This window comes from Pelodiscus sinensis, chromosome 3 (genome assembly GCF_052426305.1).
Source record: "Pelodiscus sinensis isolate ZL-2025 chromosome 3, ASM5242630v1, whole genome shotgun sequence".
NCBI lineage: Eukaryota > Metazoa > Chordata > Testudines > Trionychidae > Pelodiscus > Pelodiscus sinensis.
Genome location: NC_143054.1, coordinates 1,705,354 through 1,725,958, shown reverse-complemented (window position 1 = coordinate 1,725,958; position 20,605 = coordinate 1,705,354). Strand labels below are relative to the sequence as shown.

Below are 20,605 nucleotides of genomic sequence, written 5' to 3'. Positions count from 1 at the left end.
AGACCTGATTGTTTAAGGTGCAATAAGTAATCCAGGATTACGGGTATGGAAGCTGTTGACAGGGCAACTTGACGGTCTGAGCACTATATGGTAAATCTCTTCCATTTTTGAGTGTATGTCTTGCAGGTATTCTGAGCTTTGCTATGGAGTAGTACACGTTGTACTAGTTCTGAACATTCTAGCTCTTGTGCAGAAAACCATCGAGGTACCACACTTTGGGATGTAGCATATGAAGGATGGGGTAGCTCGTTTGGATTCTCGGTTGGAAAAGGAGAATCCAGTAGAGGAACTGGTGGAGTGCATGACATCCTGACGAGGAAGGAAACCAGGGTTGATAGAGATAAATATCACTCTGGAATTGTCCATTTTCACTTTGTGTATGAGCTTGTTTAGGAGAGGTATGAGAGGAAATGCATACAGGAGATGAGAGAATCATAGAATCCTAAGGCTGGAAAAGACCTCAGAAGGTCATCAAGTCCAGCCACCCTCCCAAAGCAGGACCAACCCCAACTCAATCATCTAAGTCAGGGCTTTGTCAAACCAAGACTTTAAAACCTCTAGAGATGGAGATTCCACCCCCTCCCTAGATAACCCATCCCAGTGCTTCCCCACCCTCCTAGGGAAATAGTTTTTCCTAATATACAACCTAAACCTCCCCCAGCTGATTAGGAAAGTGTCTCCCATAGATCCCTTCCCCATTCCCACTCTGGAGAAGAGCTTACACTTTTTGTTGGTTTGAGTGGCAAAGAGCTCTACTGTGGAATGGCCCCATTTGTGGAAGACCTAAGACAGGATGTCCTGGTTGATTTGCCATTCGTGTTTGGTAGGGAGGGCCCTGCTGAGTGCATCAGCCATAGTGTTGACATTGCCTGGGAGATGAAAGGCAATGATTTTTATCTCATGTCTTAAGCACCAGTTCCAGAGGGTCATGGATTCCATGCACAGTGCATGTGATCGGGCTCTGCTATGTCAATTTATATAAAACATAGCCTCTACTTTGTGTATATTCTGATCGCTGAAAATAAAGAGAAGGAATCGTTCGCATGCATATCTTACAGCTCAAAGCTCCAGGATGTTTATGTGTAGGTTCCTCTCTGTATTGGACCACATTCCCTGAGCTGTATAGTGTTGCAAGTGTGCTCCCCACCACGTGAAAAAGGTATCTGTAGTTATGGTAATGGATGGCTCTCGTGTAAGGAATGGGACACTGGAACAGAGATTCTCAGATACTCTCTACTACTGGAGAGATTGATTCACAGTTGTGGGGACGGACAGGCATTTGGCTAGAGGGTGTATGTTGGGTTTGTACACCCATCTGAAGCAACTCTACAGGCATTACATGTATAGGCATGTATTCGTTACTACAAAATTGCGCACAGCCATGTGGCCCAGTAACTGGAGGGAATCGTGAGCTGTAACTTTAGGGTTGGACTGTAATTTGTGTACTAGTTGCACTATTTTGTGGAATTGTTCTGTGGGATAGAAAACGTGGAGTCCAGGTAAGCTCCTTTGAAATGTATTGTCTGTGGGAGCAAAGTAGATTTTGTTTTGTTTATCTGTAGTCCAAGAGTTTGGAAGACATGTGGGATGACGGACATGCTGTGATGAGAGTCAAGTTTGGAGCGTGCTTTGAGGAGACAGTCATCCAGGTAAGGGAATATAATGATATTTTGCTTTCGTAAGTAGGCAGTGACAACAGCTAGTACTTTGGAAAACACCCTTGGAGTAGTGGACAGGCCGAACGACAGAACCTTGTACTGCTAGTGTTTTGAACCTAGGACAAATAGAAGAAAACATCTATGAGTTGGATGAACAGAGATGTGAAGTATGCATCTTGCAAGTCCAGGGAAAGAACCAGCTGTCATGCTCTAATGCTGGGATAATGGTAGCAAGTATCACCATTTTGAATCTCTGTTTCTTTGTGTATTTATTCAGTGCTTTCAAATCTAAAATAGGCTCCCGAATTCTTCTCAATGAGGAAGTAATGAGAATAAAAACCTTTCCCCATGAGTTGTGGGGGAACTGTCTCAATTGCTCCCAGATGTGGGAGGTGTGGTACCTCCTGTTGGAGAAGTGTCTTGTCCTGGGTCAGAAGCAGGGTGTAGTGATTTTCCAATAATATGAGCTTGAGCCATAGGTCTGTGTCCTGACAGGCTCTTGATTTTAGTTTTGTGCAGTGGGAGCACTTTTGAGAAACATGTGCCTCCCTGAGGCAGCGAACACATTGGGAGTGTCTGTCTGACACTGGAATGGCGTCATTACATGAAGATCAATGTTTAAATCGCAGTGAACTGGGCATAATGCTAAACTAGCTAGCTAACTAACCGAGGGGAGGTGGGAAGAGGAACGGAGGGAAGTTTTCGGGGTTTTTTTGTTCTTTTTTTTTTTTAAGGTGGAAAAAAGAACTAACAACTACTAGCTAAGAGAGAAAAAGTCAAACAACAGGGTTACTTATCTAACTACATGAACAAGATCAGGAACACTGCCGAACTCTGTCTCTGGCCAGAGACGGAACAGAAGGAACAAGGAAGCCGGGGTTCGCACATGTGTGATGCCAGCACACTAGAAGTGCATGGCTTAGGACCTGCGCATACACGGCCGCAGGGACACTGCTCTGAAGACTCCGATCCTCGGCACAGGGGTGCACTGACACCTGATGTGAAGCACCCACGGGGACATCTCTCGAGGAAACATAATTTCCAATTCTTGAACTTATGCACTATGTCATTAGATCATAAGGAAATTGTCACCAAAATTATCTTTAAAAAAACCCCTATGCTTGCATACGCAAAGTACCATTTAAAAACCTTTATGACATAGTGAAGTAAATGGACAAATAAATAATGTAAAACTTTGTGCAATTACAAGTTCTCTCAGATAAGCATGTTCGGGCCACATCAGTATTTAGGTGGTGTTTAGCATGGTATTTAACATGGTGTTTTAGGAGAGGACATGGTGCTGTCATCATTTGTAAGAGAACAAAAACCAATGTCCTGGTGACATATGATTACTGAAAGCAGGCACATTTCATTACTGGCCAAATTCCAGATCAGAACATAGGAATGAATCTGACCAAGGGTCCATCTAGACCAGTATCTGGTCTTCCAACAGTGGCCAGTGGCAGATGCTTTGGAGGCACTGAAGAGAACAGGGTAATTTACCGAGTGATCCATCTCCTGTCATCCACTTGGTTCCACATGGACTGGAACTGCCTGGGAAACCAAATGCATTGCGTTCCAGCATTCCAAACCCAGACACCAATAAGCAAAGGAAAAAAAGTGAATTTCAGAGAGTGCCACGCTTCCAGCCACGACTTGCACAAACCTTGCACCCCATTATAGTAAATGCCAAAGTGTCAAAGAAAGAAAGAGGATTCTCTCAGAGAAATAGGACCCACAATTGTTTAAGTATTTATGGATCAGAAAATAAATCTTGAGATTTGTCAAGGAAGCACTCTGCAGCTAGTGCAGATGATGGCAACCAAATCAGTAAATAAAACACCACTTAATAAACCAGTCTGCTGCATTCAATGCTACCAGCAATTTCCAAATCATAGAATAAGATCAGATAACTTCCTCTGGCTTTTTCTTCCAGCCTATAAACACACAATCAATGTTATCTGGTCTCTACAGGAAACAGATATGCCATTCTGACTAGAACTAAAGCTGGGTGTCATAAGAACAGTGAAAACACAGCAACTCACACCTCCTCACTAACTACCACCCCCCAACAGGATGATATAGATCTTGACAAGGAGTCAATGGATAGAATCCTACTGAAAGTCACATAACGGTGTTGGAAGAGATGACAAACTGCCTAATACTCCTCTTTTTCAGAAAGAAATGATTGGAGTCATATGAAAGTGGCTGCTAACCCCGGCCAGATTTTCAGGCATGTTAACACCACTGCATCAAAGACAGATGTAAAACAACAAGTACAGACACTTGATCCTCATCCAACATTAGAAAAAAATCAATCAATACCAACAGTGCCTGATGCCATACTCTATATACCAAGGCTAAAACAAAAGAGGTTGGGCTCAGTGACAAGATGCCAGATACTTCTACAGCTTCCTACACAACCTTCTCAATAAATTTGACTAGATGTGAGAGGTTCAGGCTGGTGCAGTTTATAAAGCATAGTTTCAGAGACAAGTCTACTCCCTCAAAGTGTCTCTGCTAAGCAAAAAAAAAAAAAAAACCACCCTTCCAGAAGTAAAATAATGTATTGCAAATCATATAGTGTTTATGAAACCTTCAAGAATCAGTTATTTAGAGAAATAAATATTGAAGTAATTTCAGTGTAGCTGGTTCAGAGGTACAACAGCAACCAACTCATTTTCTCCTGGAAATAGAAGAGAACTACTTGGGGGCTGCATTGTTTAGTCTGAGTGATTGCTTCTGGAAATTAGGTTACAGCAGTGACTTCAGGGTTTTTTCTTGCCTCTTTCATATACCTCTTCAATAAAATACATGAAGATCCTTTGAAGTTTTGTTTCTCATTGCCTGCAGGGAACATTAATTGATACATAGCTTTGGACAAGTAGTAATTCACTGGAGAGTCTCACGTCCTGCCAAAACACACTTCGACAAGACAGACAGAAACGATCAGCTGATTTTCTGCATGTGCACATACATACATTAACTTAGAAATACAAAGCTACTGAATGGAAACACAAGCAACTCACGTTTGAATCATCTTTAGACTCAATCTTTGTCTTTACAGGGGGCCTAGTCTGGTCTGAAGAGCCCTCCATACACATGACCAGTTCCTTAGAGAGGACTAACTCCATTTATCAGAGGCTCTGGAGTTCTCTTTCCAAGTTGACTAGATTTGATGCAAGTGGAGTTAGTGTGGCCTGAAGTGCTGCCATGCACAATTTTTGCAGTTTTCCAACTACTATGCCAAACAGGGACATCACTCAAAGAAGGGAAAGTTATTCACCCTGGGCAGTAACTGAGATTCTTCGAGATGTACGTCCCTATGGGTGCTCTACTACCCGCCTTTTCCCTCTACAGGCAGTCCCCGGGTTACGTACAAGATAGGGACTGTAGGTTTGTTCTTAAGTTGAATCTGTATGTAAGTCGGAACTGGCGTCCAGATTCAGCCGCTGCTGAAACTGATCAGTTTCAACAGTGGCTGAATCTGGACGCCAGTTCTGACTTACATACAGATTCAACTTAAGAACCCCAGGCATCCCCAAGTCAGCTGCTGCTGAAACTGATCAGCGGCTGATTCCAGGAAGCCCGGGGCAGGGGCTTCCTGTAGTCAGCCACTGGTCATTTTCAGCAGCTGCTGACTAGGGGACACCTGGGGCAGAGCAGCTGGGATGCTGCTGGGTTGGTCCAGTGGCACCCAGAGCGGCGCTACGGGACCAACCGGCAGCGCCCCAGCTGCTGTACCACAGGCATCCGGAGCAAAGCGGCGGAACACGCGGGCAGCGGGACAGCCCAGACGCGCCGTGGCTATCCTGCTGCCCTCGGGCTCCGCGGCTTTGCTCTGCTCTGCTCCCCGTCCCCCAGGTCTGCAGACCAGGGGGAGGGGGAGCAGAGTAGAGCAGAGCGGCGGAACCCGCGGCCAGCTGACAGCCCAGACGCGTCTGGGCTGTCAGCTGGTCGCGTGCTCCGCTCTGCTTCCCCCCCCCCCCATGGTTTGCAGACCAGGGGGAGGGGGAGCAGAGCAGAGCAGAGCAGAGCGGCAGAACGCGCGGCCAGCTGACAGCCCAGACGCATGGCCCAGGGCTGTCAGCTGGCCTCGTGCTCCGCTCTGCTCCCCCCCACCCTGCAGATCAGGGGGAGGGGGAGCAGAGCGGAGCACAGCAGAGCGGCGGAACGCGCGGCCAGCTGACAGCCCAGACGCGTCTGGGCTGTCAGCTGGCCGCGTGCTCCGCTCTGCTCCCCCTCCCCCTGGTCTGCAGACCAGGGGGAGGGGGAGCAGAGCAGAGCAGAGCGGCAGAACGCGCGGCCAGCTGACAGCCCAGAAGCGTCTGGGCTGTCAGCTGGCTGCGCGTTCCGCCGCTCTGCTCTGCTCCGCTCTGCTCCCCCTCCCCCTGGTCTGCAGAGGGGGGGGGGAGCAGAGCGGAGCGCGCGGCCAGCTGACAGCCCAGACGCGTCTGGGCTGTCAGCTGGCCGCGCGTTCCGCCGCCGCTTTGCTTCCTCTCCCTGGTCTGCTCGAGACCAGGGAGAGGAAGTGCCCCGTTCGTAACTGCGGATCCGACGTAAGTCGGATCCGCGTAACTCGGGGACTGCCTGTACTTCAAAATTCTCACAAGGTCGTCTGCGATACAGAAGAAACATGCAGGGGAGGGTTGGTTGGAGTTAACTGCCACTGATGGTGTGGGACACGGAGAACACTTGTGTAGCCAAAGCAGGCACTGCTGTCAAAATTCTCTGACTAGGGCACAGGGGCACACAATCACTGGAAGTGGGGCACCCACAAGGACATAACTCAAAGAAAGTGAAGTTACTCACCTCAGGTGCAGTAACTGTCGTTCTTCTGTGGTCCCCGTGGGTGCTCCACTGAAGGTGCTGGGCTTGCCCTGGTGCTGCAGAAATGGAGATCTTTTGCTGTAGCAGTACCCTTCTGGATCATGCACGCGCAGTGTCATCTTGCGGCATTCGCGCCACTCTGAGTGCATGCGTGGTCCGGCTCCCACCAATTCCTCGAGTCCGCCTCGGAATCTAGAAGATATCGTAAACAAGAACGGACTCCGAAGCAGGGAGGAGGGCGGGTAGTGGAGCATCCTCAGGGATCATCTCAAAGAATGACAGTTACTGCATCTGAGGTGAGTAACTTTGCTTTCTTCTTCGAGGAGTCCCCATGGATGCTCCACTGAAGGTGACTGCAGCAGTGCCCCAACAGCAGAGCAGGAAGGAGGGAAACATTTATCGGAGTCCTTATTTATCTGCTGAAGAGAGCACCGCTGACACCACCATGGCATCTGAGAGCCTGCCTTGATGTATGGCATAATGTTTAACGAAAGTGACATGGGAGGACCAAGTCGCTGCTCTACATATGTCCTTCAAAGAGACACCTTTAAGGAATGCCATAGAGGCTGCCATTGCCCTTGTAGAATGGGCTCAGGGCTGTATTGGGAGAGAAATATGTCTCAAGGCATATGCTTCGGTGATACAACTGATAATGAGCTTGGAGATACGCTGGGAGGATAACTGTAGCCCTTTTGATTTATGAGCTAGGGAAACTATCAAATTGTTTGTTCTCCTAAACTCTTTGGTACGGTCTATGTAAAACTCTAGGGCTCTTCTAACGTCAAGAGTATGGAGGGCTGCCTCCCTTGGAGAGCTATGTGGTTTCGGATGAAAGGAAGGGAGGACGATCAGTTCATTTATGTGGAAACTCGATGACACTTTGGGTATGAACTTAGGATGGAGACGCAGTATTACGCTGTCCTTGTTAAATATTGTGTACGGCAAGATCGCTATGAGAGCTGATAGTTCGCTCAATCTGAGTACCGAAGTAATCGCAAGGAGAAAAAGTACTTTCATAGTTAATAAGCAGAGAGGTACGGTAGCCAGTGGTTCAAATGGCGGAGTGGTCAGTGCTTCGAGCATGATATCTAAGTTCCGGGGGAGGGAGGGGGGGAGTGGGCTCCTGAGGAGGGCTTAGGTCAATCAGGCCTTGAAGAATCTTTTCATGATCAGATGTGCAAACAGAGAGGTGTCCCCGATAGGTTCCCTGAAGTCTGAAACGGCTGCCAGGTGGACTTTAAGCAATGACAGAGCCAATCCTGTTTGCTTCAGGTGGAGTAAGTAATCGAGAATGACAGGAAGAGGGGTCGATTCTGGACGTTCATCGTGAGTTGTGCACCAAGATACGAAACAATGCCATTTTGACAGTTAAGTGTTTCTAGTCGTTTGTTGTCTACTGTGAACGACAATATCTTTAACTTGTGAGAAGCAGAGGTCTTCCATGGAGTTTAGCCAATGAGGAGCCATGCGGTCAGGTTCAGCGTATGGAGCTGGGGATGTTGTAGCAACCCTTTGTTCTGGGTGAGAAGGTTCGGGAAGGCTAGGAGGGGAAATGGTGGCAGAGGCGACATGCGTCAAAGGAAGGGGAACCAATGTTGGTGCGCCCACATTGGAGCTATGAAGATGATTCGGGCCTTGTCCAATTTCGCCTTCTGGATGACTCTGGGAATCAGAGGGGTTGGTGGAAAAGTGTACAGGAGAGGGCCGGTCCAGCTGATCAACAAGGCATCGTCGAGGGAGGCCAGACCCATGCCTGCTCTGGAACAGTACTTTCTGCATTTCTTGTTGCGGTGAGTTGCGAACAGATCTATTGCGGGAGTATCCCAGTGGTGAAAGAGAAGGCAGAGGACTTCATTGTGCAGTTCCCACATGTGTTCCTGGGTGAAATATCTGCTGAGGAAATCTGCTGTCGAGTTTGTAGCTGCAGGTAAATAAGATGCCACAGATGTTACTGCGTGGCGAATACACCAGTTCCAGAACTGGATTGCCTCCCTGCATAGGGAACGGGATCGAGCCCCTCCCTAACGGTTCACGTAGGACATAGCGGCTACATTGTCTGTAAGAATCCTCACCATAGAGCCGCAGATCTGATCTTGAAAGTATTTGCAGGCTTTGAATATTGCCCGCAACTCGAGGTTTATATGAAGACATGCCTCTGAAGGCGACCGTTGGCCTTTTACTGACATTGTGCCCATGTGTGCACCCCATCCTAGAAGGGACGCATTGGTAGTTATGTGGTACGATGGTTGCTGTTGCTGAAAAGATATACCAGTGAGGAGATTTCTGGGGTTCGGCCACCATGTGAGTGACGTGAAAACAGAATGTGGAGGAACCACAGTTCTGTGTAATTTGTGCTCGGTATGGTTGTACACTTGGGTGAGCCAATGTTGAAGGCTGCGAAAGTGGAGCCTGGCATGACCTACCACGTAAGTAGTGGCGGCCATATGACCCATAAGGCGGAGGCATGTGATAACCTGGACGGTGGGACTGTGTTGAACGATTCCTATCAGCTCCTGAATAGCGTTGAACCTTTGGAGAGGTAGATAAGCCCTCGCTGAGATGGCGTCGAGACAGGTGCCAATGAATTCTAAGTCCTGGGTCGGAAGAAAAGTGGACTTTTGGTTGTTGAGAAGTCGTCCCAGTTTGTGGAAGGTGCGTCTGACCATAGTGACTATTGTAGTCGTCTCGGTACGAAATCGACCTTTGATTAAGCAGTCGTCTAAATAGGGGAATGTGATTACTCCTTGGCGATGCAAATGAGCCACGGTGACTGCCAGGATTTTTTAGAATACCCTGGAGGCAGAGGAAAGGCCGAATGGCAGGGCTTTGTATTGGTAATGATGTTCGCCTACTGTAAATCTTAGAAATATCCTGTGGACTGGATGGATTGCCACATGGAAATAGGCATCCTGGAGGTTGAGGGCAACAAACCAATGGTTGTGTTCTAGGGCTGGAATTATAGCAGCAAGAGTTAACATTTTGAACTGTTGTTTTTGTAGAAATTTGTTCAGCCATCGCAGGTCCAATATCGGTCGCCATTCTCCCCCCGACTTTTTCTGTGTGAGGAAGTAGTGGGAATAGAAGCCTCTGCCCTTGAAGTTGTTGGGGACTGGTTCGATTACTCCCAGTGACCATAGACGTGCAACTTCGTCCTATAGCAGTGCTTCGTGAGATGGGTCCCTGAAAAGGGACCGGGGGGAGGGGGGAAGGAGGGACGGGTAGTGGGAGGGGTAGTCAGGAATGGAATGGAATGGAATAACCTGAGCGAACAATTTCTAACACCCATCGGTCCGTCGTGATGGAGGCCCATATTTGATAAAATTGGGTGAGACAGTGATGGAAAGTGAGGGTGTGGAGATTGCTGCTGTCGAACACAGTTGTTTGTGTACCCTCGACCAGAGCATTAAACCTTCTGTTTGTTGTTCAAGAGATTTTGCGTCTTATTACTCAGGTTTTGGCGTCTTTGTGGTCTTTGATGAGGGTGGTGTTGTTCAAAATTTCGTTACTGGTGTTGATGCTGTTGCTGACAGTACTGTCGCATGTAAGGATAATCGTACCTACGATGGAAAGGTACATACCAGCGTCTCCTAAACAGAGGTGTGTACATGCCCAACATTCGGAGGGTCGTGCGCTAATCCTTCGAGGAATGGAGGACAGTGTCAGTCTTTTCGGAAAAAAGTCTGTCTTTATCAAAAGGTAGGTCTTCGACCTTGCTTTGGAGGTCCTCTGGGACTGCTGCTGCTTGCAGATAGGAAGCCCTGCGCATAACTACTGCAGTAGCCGTGGACCGTGCTGCTGTGTCTGCAACATTGATTGCCATTTGCAGGGCCATTCTTGCAGAGATAAACCCCTCCTGCACCACAGATTTTAATATCGGCCGTTTGGAATCCGGCAAATGATCCACCAGTGGAGTAAGTCTGGCAAAGGTGTCAAAGACGTGGTTCGAAAGATGCACTGAGTAATTTGCCATTCTCAGTAGAAGTGTGGCGGATGTATATATCTTCCTCCCTAATTTGTCTAACCTTTTAGAGTCTCGATCATTGGAGATGTGTCTGTATTGAGGAGTCTTTAGTCTTGGGTGGGCTGCGTCGACTACTAGAGAATTAGGCGGGGGGTGAGTAAAAATTCCATGTACACAAAATATTTCTTTTCTGTCTTCTTGCTAACCGGTGGTGTGGAGGCTGGGGTTTGCCAAATTTCTTCGGCGACCTCCAGGAACGTTTTCAGTTTCTTAGGAGGAGCGGTGGTAGGCGAAGAAGCCCTGCGTTTGTGTGGCTGGTGTTCTGCGGCTGCCTCCGAACGCAGCAGCTGGAAGGCTTTATCAAATAGCAGCATGCGCAGCCTCATCTCCCTGTCACGTCTGGCCCTTGCTGTCAATTTTGAACAATGTCAGCATTTTTGAGGGATGTGTGCCTCCCCGAGGCAACGTATACAGGACGAGTGCCCGTCAAGATGCCAGCATCGCCTCTCGGCATGAGTCGCACTTTTTAAACCCCGGTGACAATGGCATGTTTGCGGTCTGGGGTAAAGGGTTAACTAGAGGAAAACAAGGTTGGTTTTTTTTTTTAAAGGATAATGGACTAACAAGTAACTGTAGGATAACTATTTACAGAGAAGATGGGCTGAGATAAGAGGATAGATACGTGCGGAGAAGTGAACGAACTGCGAGGTAAGGAAAAAAATTTTTTTTTTTTTTAAACTAGGAAAGAAGGGTCAACGAACAAGGAAGAGATAAACAGGGAATCTCAAAAAAAAGTGTGGGTAAATAGCGTTGGGGATCTCACATGAAGGAGAAGAATCGGAGAGAGGCAGTTGCTCCGTCTGCAACCTGAGGTGGTCGAGAGGAACTGGCGGGAGCTGGACTGCGCACATGCTCAGAGTGGCGCGAATGCCGCGAGACGCCACCGTGCATGTGTGGTCTGACAGGGTACTGCTACAGCAAAAGATCTCCGGTTCTGTGGCACTGGGGCAAGCCCAGCACCTTCGGGGAGCACCCACGGGGACTCCTCAAAGAAGAACTGTGTGTTTTCTTTTGCGACCTGCATTACTCTGGGGTCAAGCTGACCAGATGACCCTTCTGTTTAAAGCCTGGCACAGGGCTATTTACACCTAGATCCCATTACATAAGCATTATGGTAATATTATTCCAGCAGCCATCACAAAATGCCCCAATCACCTACTTGAAACCTGGCTGAAACCTTAGATCTCATTGCCATCTGGGAGAAAGGGTGACTCCAACAGATTATACTGAAAAGTGAACTATCAGGCTGGAGGAATGTTATTAGTGGAGTTCCTAAGGGATCGATCTTGGGACCGATCTGATTGAACATTATTATTATCGATCATGACAGAAAAAGGAGGGGTGTGTTAATAAAATTTGTGGATGACACAAACTTGGAAGGCATAGCCAATATGGAGATGATGAATATCATACAAGATGACTTTGCAAACTGCATTAACAGAAATGGGATGTCATTTAACAGTGCAAAGTCATGCTTTTAGGAACTAAGAACATGAATTTTTGCTATAACCTGGGACCTTACCATTTGGAAGCGAAAGAGGAATAATTGATGGACCCGTGTCCCTATCTTTTGCCTCCCCCCGACTCTCCCAGGGCTCAGAAACAGAAAGGTTGCGCCAAGGTCTGGATGACCACTGTGACATGTTCACAGACTTAACGCACGGTGGTCTGGGAGCACAGATGTAAGGTTCATTGCAGGGGACCTATGCTGGTGCTTACGCTGTTTACTGAGATAGTGGGAGTCACATTATGGAAAGATTTAGTTATTTGAACATGCTGCAGGAGACAAGTTGCGGTAGAGGCTCTTACGTTCTCATGAGGTTGTGGCTGTGCTATGCTGCTGGCTGTTTTGGGGTGGGAGGGTGGGTGTTCACTAGACACAATAGATGAGCAGTAGCAAAGGGGAGATAGGTAACTGGGTATGTGCCTTCCATGCACATGGGCTTGTCACCAGTCGATGGGCAGAACTTCAGCATGATGCAGGAGATGATTGCCCAGTAGCTCCAGCTGTCATTTTGCAAGGGCAAATGGCAGGTGGTGAAGGGGAGCAGCATGGGCAGATGACTCAGATGGGGGGGCTGAAGACAGGAAAGGCTCCTCATTCACGTCTGTCAGCAACTTAAATAACCTCTTTCCCTCCGTGGTATTTATCCCTCATTTGTACTGTAGAGAGTAGGGATGTGAACGTGTAGCCATTTGCATGATTAACCCACGAGTCTGTGCTCATGGGTTAACCCTGACAGATACACACATCCCCCCTTCCCTGCTGCCTCTGTATCAGAAGCAGCGTGAGGGGGAGACAGGTGGGAGCCGGTACATGCAACCAGCTCTCTGTGTGCTGGCTCCCCCCAGAGCTGTTTCCCCTTCCCTCCTACAGAGGCAGCAACAGAGGGGGGCAGGTGGGAGCCGATGCTCCTGCGAGTACTAGCTCCCATGGCCCCCCCCCCACTGATGTCTCTGGCGCAGAGGCAGCAGCATGAAGGGAGGCTGGTGGCAGGTGGCACGCACGCACTTGCCAGCTCCCATGGAGCCGCCTCCCCTCTCCCCTCTGAGGCAGAAGCAATGGGCGCGGCAGGTGGGATTCGGTAAGACAGCTCTTGCCGGCTCTTGCAAAGCCACCGTCCCCTCCTCCCCCCACTTCTGGCTCCCCACAAGCTAACGAAGCCAAGCTCTTTGAGTCCCCTCTCATAGGTAGGTTTGCCTTTCCTCAGGTCATCTGAATAGCCATTCTCTGCACCTCTTCCCGCTTGACTTCATCTTGCTTAAGCATGAGACACCAGAACTGTGCACCATATTCTAGATGAGGTCTTACAAGCTCCTTCTATAATGGTGCTAATACCTCCCAGCCTCTACTAGAAATACTTTGCCTGCAGCATTCTGCTACTGCATTAGTCTTTTTTATGTCTGCATCACATTGGCAGCTCCTAGTCAATTACTCCCACCCAGCCTGGGAACTCCATGGATTGGCAACATTCATCTCCTGCACATCACTAAGCTTTAAAAACTGGGACAACATCACCTTACGTGTGGCCTCACACGTCTGCCTTGCAATGCAATCCCAACCCATTTCCCTATGCCAAATTGGCTGGTTATGAACCAGTAACATTTGGGGGTGGTTGGTTCCAGACGGCAATGGTGAGTTGCTTTTCAATGGACGGGGGCACTGCGTGGGTGAGCACTGATCTCAAAAAGGTCGTAATGGGGTTTATTCACCACTATAGCATCATCTACTGGCTGTCGTGGGGAATAGCTCTGTTCGCCAGTGCGCCCTCTTGAGGTGATGTCTTGCTGCTGTCAATTCTTCTCCAGGATCCATGGGACTCCAAGGACATAGTGCCCTCTTTGTGACACAATCCTCAGGCTGTGCTGCACCGTGTGCTCCCCTACGTCTGAGGGACAATATCACAGTTCACTGTGCAGACACGTCTCTCAGTGGCTACTGCTGCCACTTGTCTGGACACTTCCTCAGTGGCAAGATGAGGGTGAGGGGAGGCCTGGGACCACCCACTACTCCAGGTCCTGAAACCGTGTAGATGGCCACCACTTGCTGTGTCTCCTCAGACTCCTTAGAAGATTTCCCTGGTCCACTTCCCCAAGGTACCAGCACTCTCTTTGTCTGTGCTTCAGGGCCTCAGACTGACGATCTCTCCAGACCACCAGGAGCTACCTTTAGCTCCCTGTGTCTCTGTCCAGGATGCTTGCTGCCTTCAGCCTGAAAGGCAGCCAGTACTCCTCCCTCCTCAAGCTCTAGGAAGTGACTGAATCAGCTCTGCTCTGCAGCTTTTTTATATGGGCCAGTCTGGCTTCAACTGGATACTCCTTGCAGACCTTTCTAATTTGTTGTCTGATGCACAGCCTCCCTATGGGCCTATGTAGGGCAGATAACTACCATGTTCACCCTGAAATTCTGTCATCTAACTCTGCTGGTCATCCCAGGTCTGCAGAACAATCCCCTCTCATCAACTGATGCTGATTTCCCAAGCCCAAAAACAGCACTGTGAAGCTGCTCCCAGAAGAGCTTGTGAAGTAGCAATTGCTCAATGTCATCTTCAGCTATCTTGTCTTCCTCATCTACTCAGTAGTGCACAGTTGTCCAGTGTGCACACTATTAGCACAGCTTATACACTGTGCACTAATCACTGTGAACTAACTGCCCCTGCTCTACATAGGAATTCCAAGAGAAAGTTTACACAATCGGTTCCTATTTTGTGTAAAGAACAGACATGAACAAAGACAACAAAACAATTATTTTACACATATGCAGCCAAAACAGAAATAACACTGACAACATTGTCTGTACAAAACTCTGCAATGTAGCCAGACCAGGCCTTTTAAAAGACTTTGGAGGAAATACCCTTTATAAAACTTTAGCACCAGCTAGTTACTTCTTCAGTCATATTTCTGTAGTAAAAATTACTCAATAAAAGAAAACAGCTCTCTAAAGAGATCAAAAAGCAGCAGCAACAATCAAGTTTCATGAACATCAGACACACTTGGAGAAGCTGCAGTAGTATTTGAAACAACTAACAGTGATGTAAACGTCATTCTATTTTTACCTCTTGCAAAGATGTAACCAATACATTTAGTGAGATATTCATACCTTTTTGTTGGAGTGGGTGCTCCAGAGGACATGTGGGTAACCAGGGTGTCATTCATGTTTGTCAGAGGTCGAGGAGGACTAAAATAAGAAATAAGGTATTCCATGTTAATGATAAAAAACAGCAGTAAATACAGATAAAGTGAAAACAAAACCATTATTCTCTTTAACAACACTAAGTCAAAAGTACAACTAATTCAAACATGAAAGTAACAGGAGTACCTACACAGCTAAAGGTGATGTGTTCAAATTGCCTTAAAGAGTTCATGTGTCACATTAAAATGAGGGTAAAAATCCATTCTGTAACTGTTGTTCTTCAAGATGCTGTGTACAAATATATTCCACAGCAGCTGTTTGTATGCCCAAGGGACTGGAGCCAGAATTCTACCTGGATTAGAACTAGAAGGCACATGTTTTGTTGCTCTTTCTGTGCTCTCAAGCATGGGCATAAAAAAGGTGTGGCCACCAATTCCCTCATTGTTCCCTTTCATGGCCACACACAGTGTCCACTGTAGCAGGAAAGCCGGCAGGGTTGTGGGATTTATGTACGTGCAATACATTTTGAAGAATAACAGTTACTGTATGGGTAAGTACCTTTTATTTGAAACTCAGTGACTGTGCTACATTCCATAGCAGGTGACCTATCCACAGATGCCTATGGGTTGAGGGACTTTGAACCATCTTAACAGAGCCTGTGACACCAGCTTGCCAAAGCTGCGCCATTCCGAAAGGCCTGAACAATGGTATAGTAGGCAGAGTAAGTATGTACAGATGACCATGTCACTTCCTTGCAGATATAAGCTACAGGAGCATTTGTCCACAAGCATGAAGTGTTCCTTCAGCTTTCAAAGAATAGGGTCTCAAGTGAATAAAACACTGGCAAACGAATGTTTCCTTCAGGCAATAGTTATGCTTTAGGAACACATTTGGAAATCATTCTAGTAGAAGTGAGCAGCTCCAGAAAAGCCATCTTCATAGACAATGACAATAGTGATGTTATAGGCTCAAAATGAGGTCCTATGAGTTTGGAGTGGGCTAGATTGAGATCCTATCCAGGTAAAGGATCAGAGAAAGGAGGATAAAGATTGACTATACCTTTCGAGAAATGGGAAAGAAGACCATGTGAACAAATGGAAAAAACATCACTGGTGGATGTGTTACAGATATATAATCCATGTGAACTCTCAGAGAACTAACTGAAAAGCCTGACAATTTCAGGAGAAACAAATAGTCCAGCATATCTGCAATTGCCATGAGATGGGGTGATCAATGTTGAGACTGCACTCAGATAAAAAAAATCTCTTCTAGTTTATGGCTCTAGTAGATTATATTATGATATTTACCAAATGTCTGAACCCCCCAGGAGCACAATTTCTTATAAAAATTCAAACATGAAAGTAACAGCAGATTTATGCTGTAATGTGGAGAGACTGGAGATAGGGATGTAGAATCTTGCTTTGATAGAAGACACTTGACCACTGGTAAAGCTATTGGCGACCAGACAGAAAGTTCATGTAGGTCCATGAACCAATATTGTCTTGGCCATATTGCCACAATAAGGGTTACTATTGGTTTGTCTCCTTTTAGTTTCCTAAATACCTTCGGAATAAGAGGAACTTGGTCAGACATAGGAGATGAATGGACCATGGAAGAAGAAAGGCATGTATGATGTAACCCAGACTGTGGCCTGCCCTGCAGCAAAATCTCACGCACTTGTTATTCAGATTGACTGAGATTGGGGTCTCCAAACTTCAGTAGATGACTTTCCAGAGTCAAAATTGGTTCTGGGAGAAAAAAGGCACTTCTTTATGCACATTGTCCGGGCTTCTGCCACCAGCTGATAGACTGAAACACTCGTGCAGGTACACAAAGCTGCCTGTCCAATGGGTATTTGACGTACCAAATAAAATCAGGCCTGTAGACATCAAAGGTGAAGTCTGGCATGACATGACCAGGACCTGCAGGCAGACAACACTGAGGTCACTGAGTTGGATGTGAAGCTTTCTGAGAGAAAGGCTACAGATTAAAATCTCCCCTGAAAGGTAAGCCATAGTGTTCACGCCTTTGAAGTCTGCTCTTCTGAGTTGTGTTTGTTGTAACTAGAGCTTGTCTGAACTGAATTTCAGGTGTAGATGGGAAAATGGCTGTTGGCAACTAGGATACTGTTTTGGATTTGAACACCTGATGCTCCATAAACTTGCCAAAAGTGATACATTATGGTGCGTTCGGAAGTAGCTTAATGCAACTCAGTGAGCAATTGTATTTATTAGGGATAGAAAAATTAGAATTATTTTCACCTTCTGAAACTTTAAATATACACTGTGTTGGTATGTGGTGTCAAAATCAATTTTTTATTATAATGCTTCTGTTAGACAACTTCTTTCTAGTAAAAGACAAAATTCAGCATTCACAATCTGCTTTCAGCGTCATTAAGAGGCATCTCCATCAGTTCTTATTAATTCTATAAATATCACTACCGTCAATTTTCCACCTAGAAACCCACTCTTGGTGATGATATAGAAAAATGTGTATAAACATGAACAGCTCGCTAAACAGCTTACAGAATTCTATATTCTTTTCTATACACACTAAAACCTTCCTAGACTAGCTTTTTTCTTGGAGCTACTTAGACATTTTTCTGAAGGTATTCCAATCAACAAACATTTTTAGAAAGGCAAAGGCACAAAACGAGCTAAATCTAGCTAGAGATATAAAGGGTAACAAGAAGATGTTCTACAAATACATTAGAAGCAAGAGGAAGACCAAAGACAGAGTAGGTGCATTGCTCAATGAAGAGAGAGAAACAATAACAGAAAACTTGGAAATGACAGAGATGCTCAATGACTTCTTTGTTTCAGTTTTCACCAAGAATTTTGGTGGTGATGGGATGCCTAACATAGTGAATGCTAGTGGGAATGGGGTAGGTTTAGAAGTTAAAATAAAAAAATAACAAGTTAAAAATTACTTAGAAAAGTTAGATGTCTGCAAGTCACCAGGGCCTCATGAAATGCATCCTAGAGTACTCAAGGACCAGATAGAAGAGATATCTGAGCTTTTAGCTATCATATTTGAAAAGTCATGGAAGTCAGGAGAGATTCCAGAAGACTGGAAAAGGGCAAATCTAGTGCCCATCTATAAAAAGTAAAACTACAGACCAGTCAGTTTAACTTCTGTGCCAGGAAAGATAATGGAGCAAGTAATTAAGGAAATCATCTGCAAACATCTGGAAGAAAATAAAGTGACAGGTAACAGCCAGCATAGATTTGTAAAGAACAAACCATGTTAAACAAATCTGATAGCTTTCTTTGATAGGATAACGAGTCTGGTGGATAAGGGAGAAGCGGTGGACCTGGTATACCTAGACTTTAGTGGATAAGGGAGAAGCAGTGGACTTGGTATACCTAGATTTTAGTAAGGCATTTTACATGGTCTCACATAACCTTCTTATCAATAAAATAAGGAAATACAATATAGGTGGGACTACTATAACTGGCTGGATAACTGTTCTCAGAGAGTAGCAACTAACAGTTCATAGTCATGCTGGAAGGGCATAACGAGTGGGGTTCTGCAGGGGTCTGTTTTGGGACCAGTTCCATTCAATAGCTTCATCAACCATTTAGATGACGGCATAGAGAGTACGCTTATTAAGTCTGCACATGATATCAAGCTGGGCAGGGTGGAAAGTGCTTTCGAGGACAGGGTCAAAATTCAAAGTGATCTGGACACACTGGAGAAATGGTCTGAGGCAAATAGGATGAAATTTAACAAGGACAAATTGCAAAGTACGCCACTAAGGAAGGAACAATCAGTTTCACATACAGAATGAGAAATGACTGTCTAGGAAGGAGTACGGCAGAAAGGGATCTAGGGGTCAGAGTGGACCACAAGCTAAACATGAGTCATCAGTGTGACACTGTTGCAAAAAAAGCAAACCTGATTCTGGAATGCATTAACAGGAGTGTTGTGAGCAAGATACGAAAAGTCATTCACCAGGTCCTGATGAAATGCATCCCAGGATACTCAAGGAGCTGATAGAGGAGGTATCTGAGCCTTTAGCTATGATCTTTGAAAAATCATGGCAGACAGGGGAGATTCCAGAAGACTGGAAAAGGGCAAATATTGTGCCCATCTATAAAAAGGGGAATAAGAACAACCCAGGAAACTACAGACCGGTCAGTTTAACGTCTGTCCCAGGGAAGATAATGGAGCAGGTAATTAAGGAAATCATATGCAAACACTTGGAAGGTAATAAAGTGATAGGGAATAGCCAGCATGGGTTTGTGAAGAACAAGTCATGCCAAACTAATCTGATAGCTTTCTTTGATAAGATAACGAGCCTTGTGGATAAGGGAGAAGCGGTGGATGTCATATACCTAGACTTTAGTAAGGCATTTGATACGGTCTCGCATGATATTCTTATTGATAAACTAGGCAAATATAACTTAGATAGGGCCACGATAAGGTGGGTGCATAATTGGCTGGATAACCGTAGTCAGAGAGTTGTTGTTAATGGTTCTAAATCCTGCTGGAAAGGGATAACAAGTGGAGTTCCTCAAGGGTCTGTTTTGGGACCCGTACTGTTCAATATCTTCATCAATGATGTAGATATTGGGATAGAGAGTATGCTTATTAAGTTTGCGGATGATACCAAACTGGGTGGGGTTGCAACTTCTTTGGAGGATAGGGACATAATTCAAAATGACCTTAGCAAGTTAGAGAAATGGTCAGAGGTAAACAGGATGAGGTTTAATAAAGAGAAATGCAAAGTGCTCCACTTAGGAAGGAACAATCAGTTCCATACATACAAGATGGGAAGCGACTGTCTAGGAAGGAGCATGGCGGAAAGGGATCTAGGGGTCATAGTGGACCACAAGTTGAATATGAGCCAACAGTGTGATGCTGTTGCAAAAAAAGCAAATATGATTCTAGGTTGTATCAACAGGTGTGTTGTAAGCAAAACTCGTGAAGTCATTCTGCCGCTCTACTCTGCACTAGTTAGGCCTCAGCTGGAGTACTGTGTCCAGTTCTGGGCGCCACATTTCAAGAAAGATGTGGAGAAATTGGAAAGGGTACAGAGAAGAGCGACAAGAATGATTAAAGGTTTAGAGAACATGACCTATGAAGCCAGGCTTCATGAACTGGGCTTGTTTAGTTTGGAAAAAAGAAGATTAAGGGGGGACATGATAGCGGTTTTCAAATATCTAAAAGGGTGTCACAAGGAGGAAGGAGAAAATTTGTTCCTCTTGGTTTCTGAGGACAGGACAAGGAGTAATGGGCTTAAAGTGCAGCAGGGGAGGTTTAGATTGGACATTAGGAAAAAATTCCTAACTGTCAGGGTGGTCAAATATTGGAATAAATTGCCAAGGGAGGTGGTGGAATCTCCCTCTCTGGAGATATTTAAGAACAGGTTAGACAGACATCTGTCAGGGATGGTGTAGACGGAGCTTGATCCTGCCTTGAGGGCGGGGGGCTGGACTCGATGACCTCTCGAGGTCCCTT

At 46.1% G+C, this 20,605-nt stretch overlaps 1 protein-coding gene across 13 annotated transcripts in view; it reads right to left on the bottom strand.

Annotated features, from left to right (window-relative positions):
• Window positions 1–20,605, bottom strand: part of DTNB (dystrobrevin beta) — a 321,996-nt gene that overhangs the window by 137,646 nt on the left and 163,745 nt on the right. For all 13 annotated transcript variants that reach the window (XM_075923216.2, XM_075923210.2, XM_075923214.2 and 10 more), the window contains one exon: window positions 15,110–15,187. In XM_075923216.2, coding sequence (XP_075779331.1) covers window positions 15,110–15,187 — 78 coding nt within the window. The remainder of the gene's footprint in view (window positions 1–15,109; window positions 15,188–20,605) is intronic.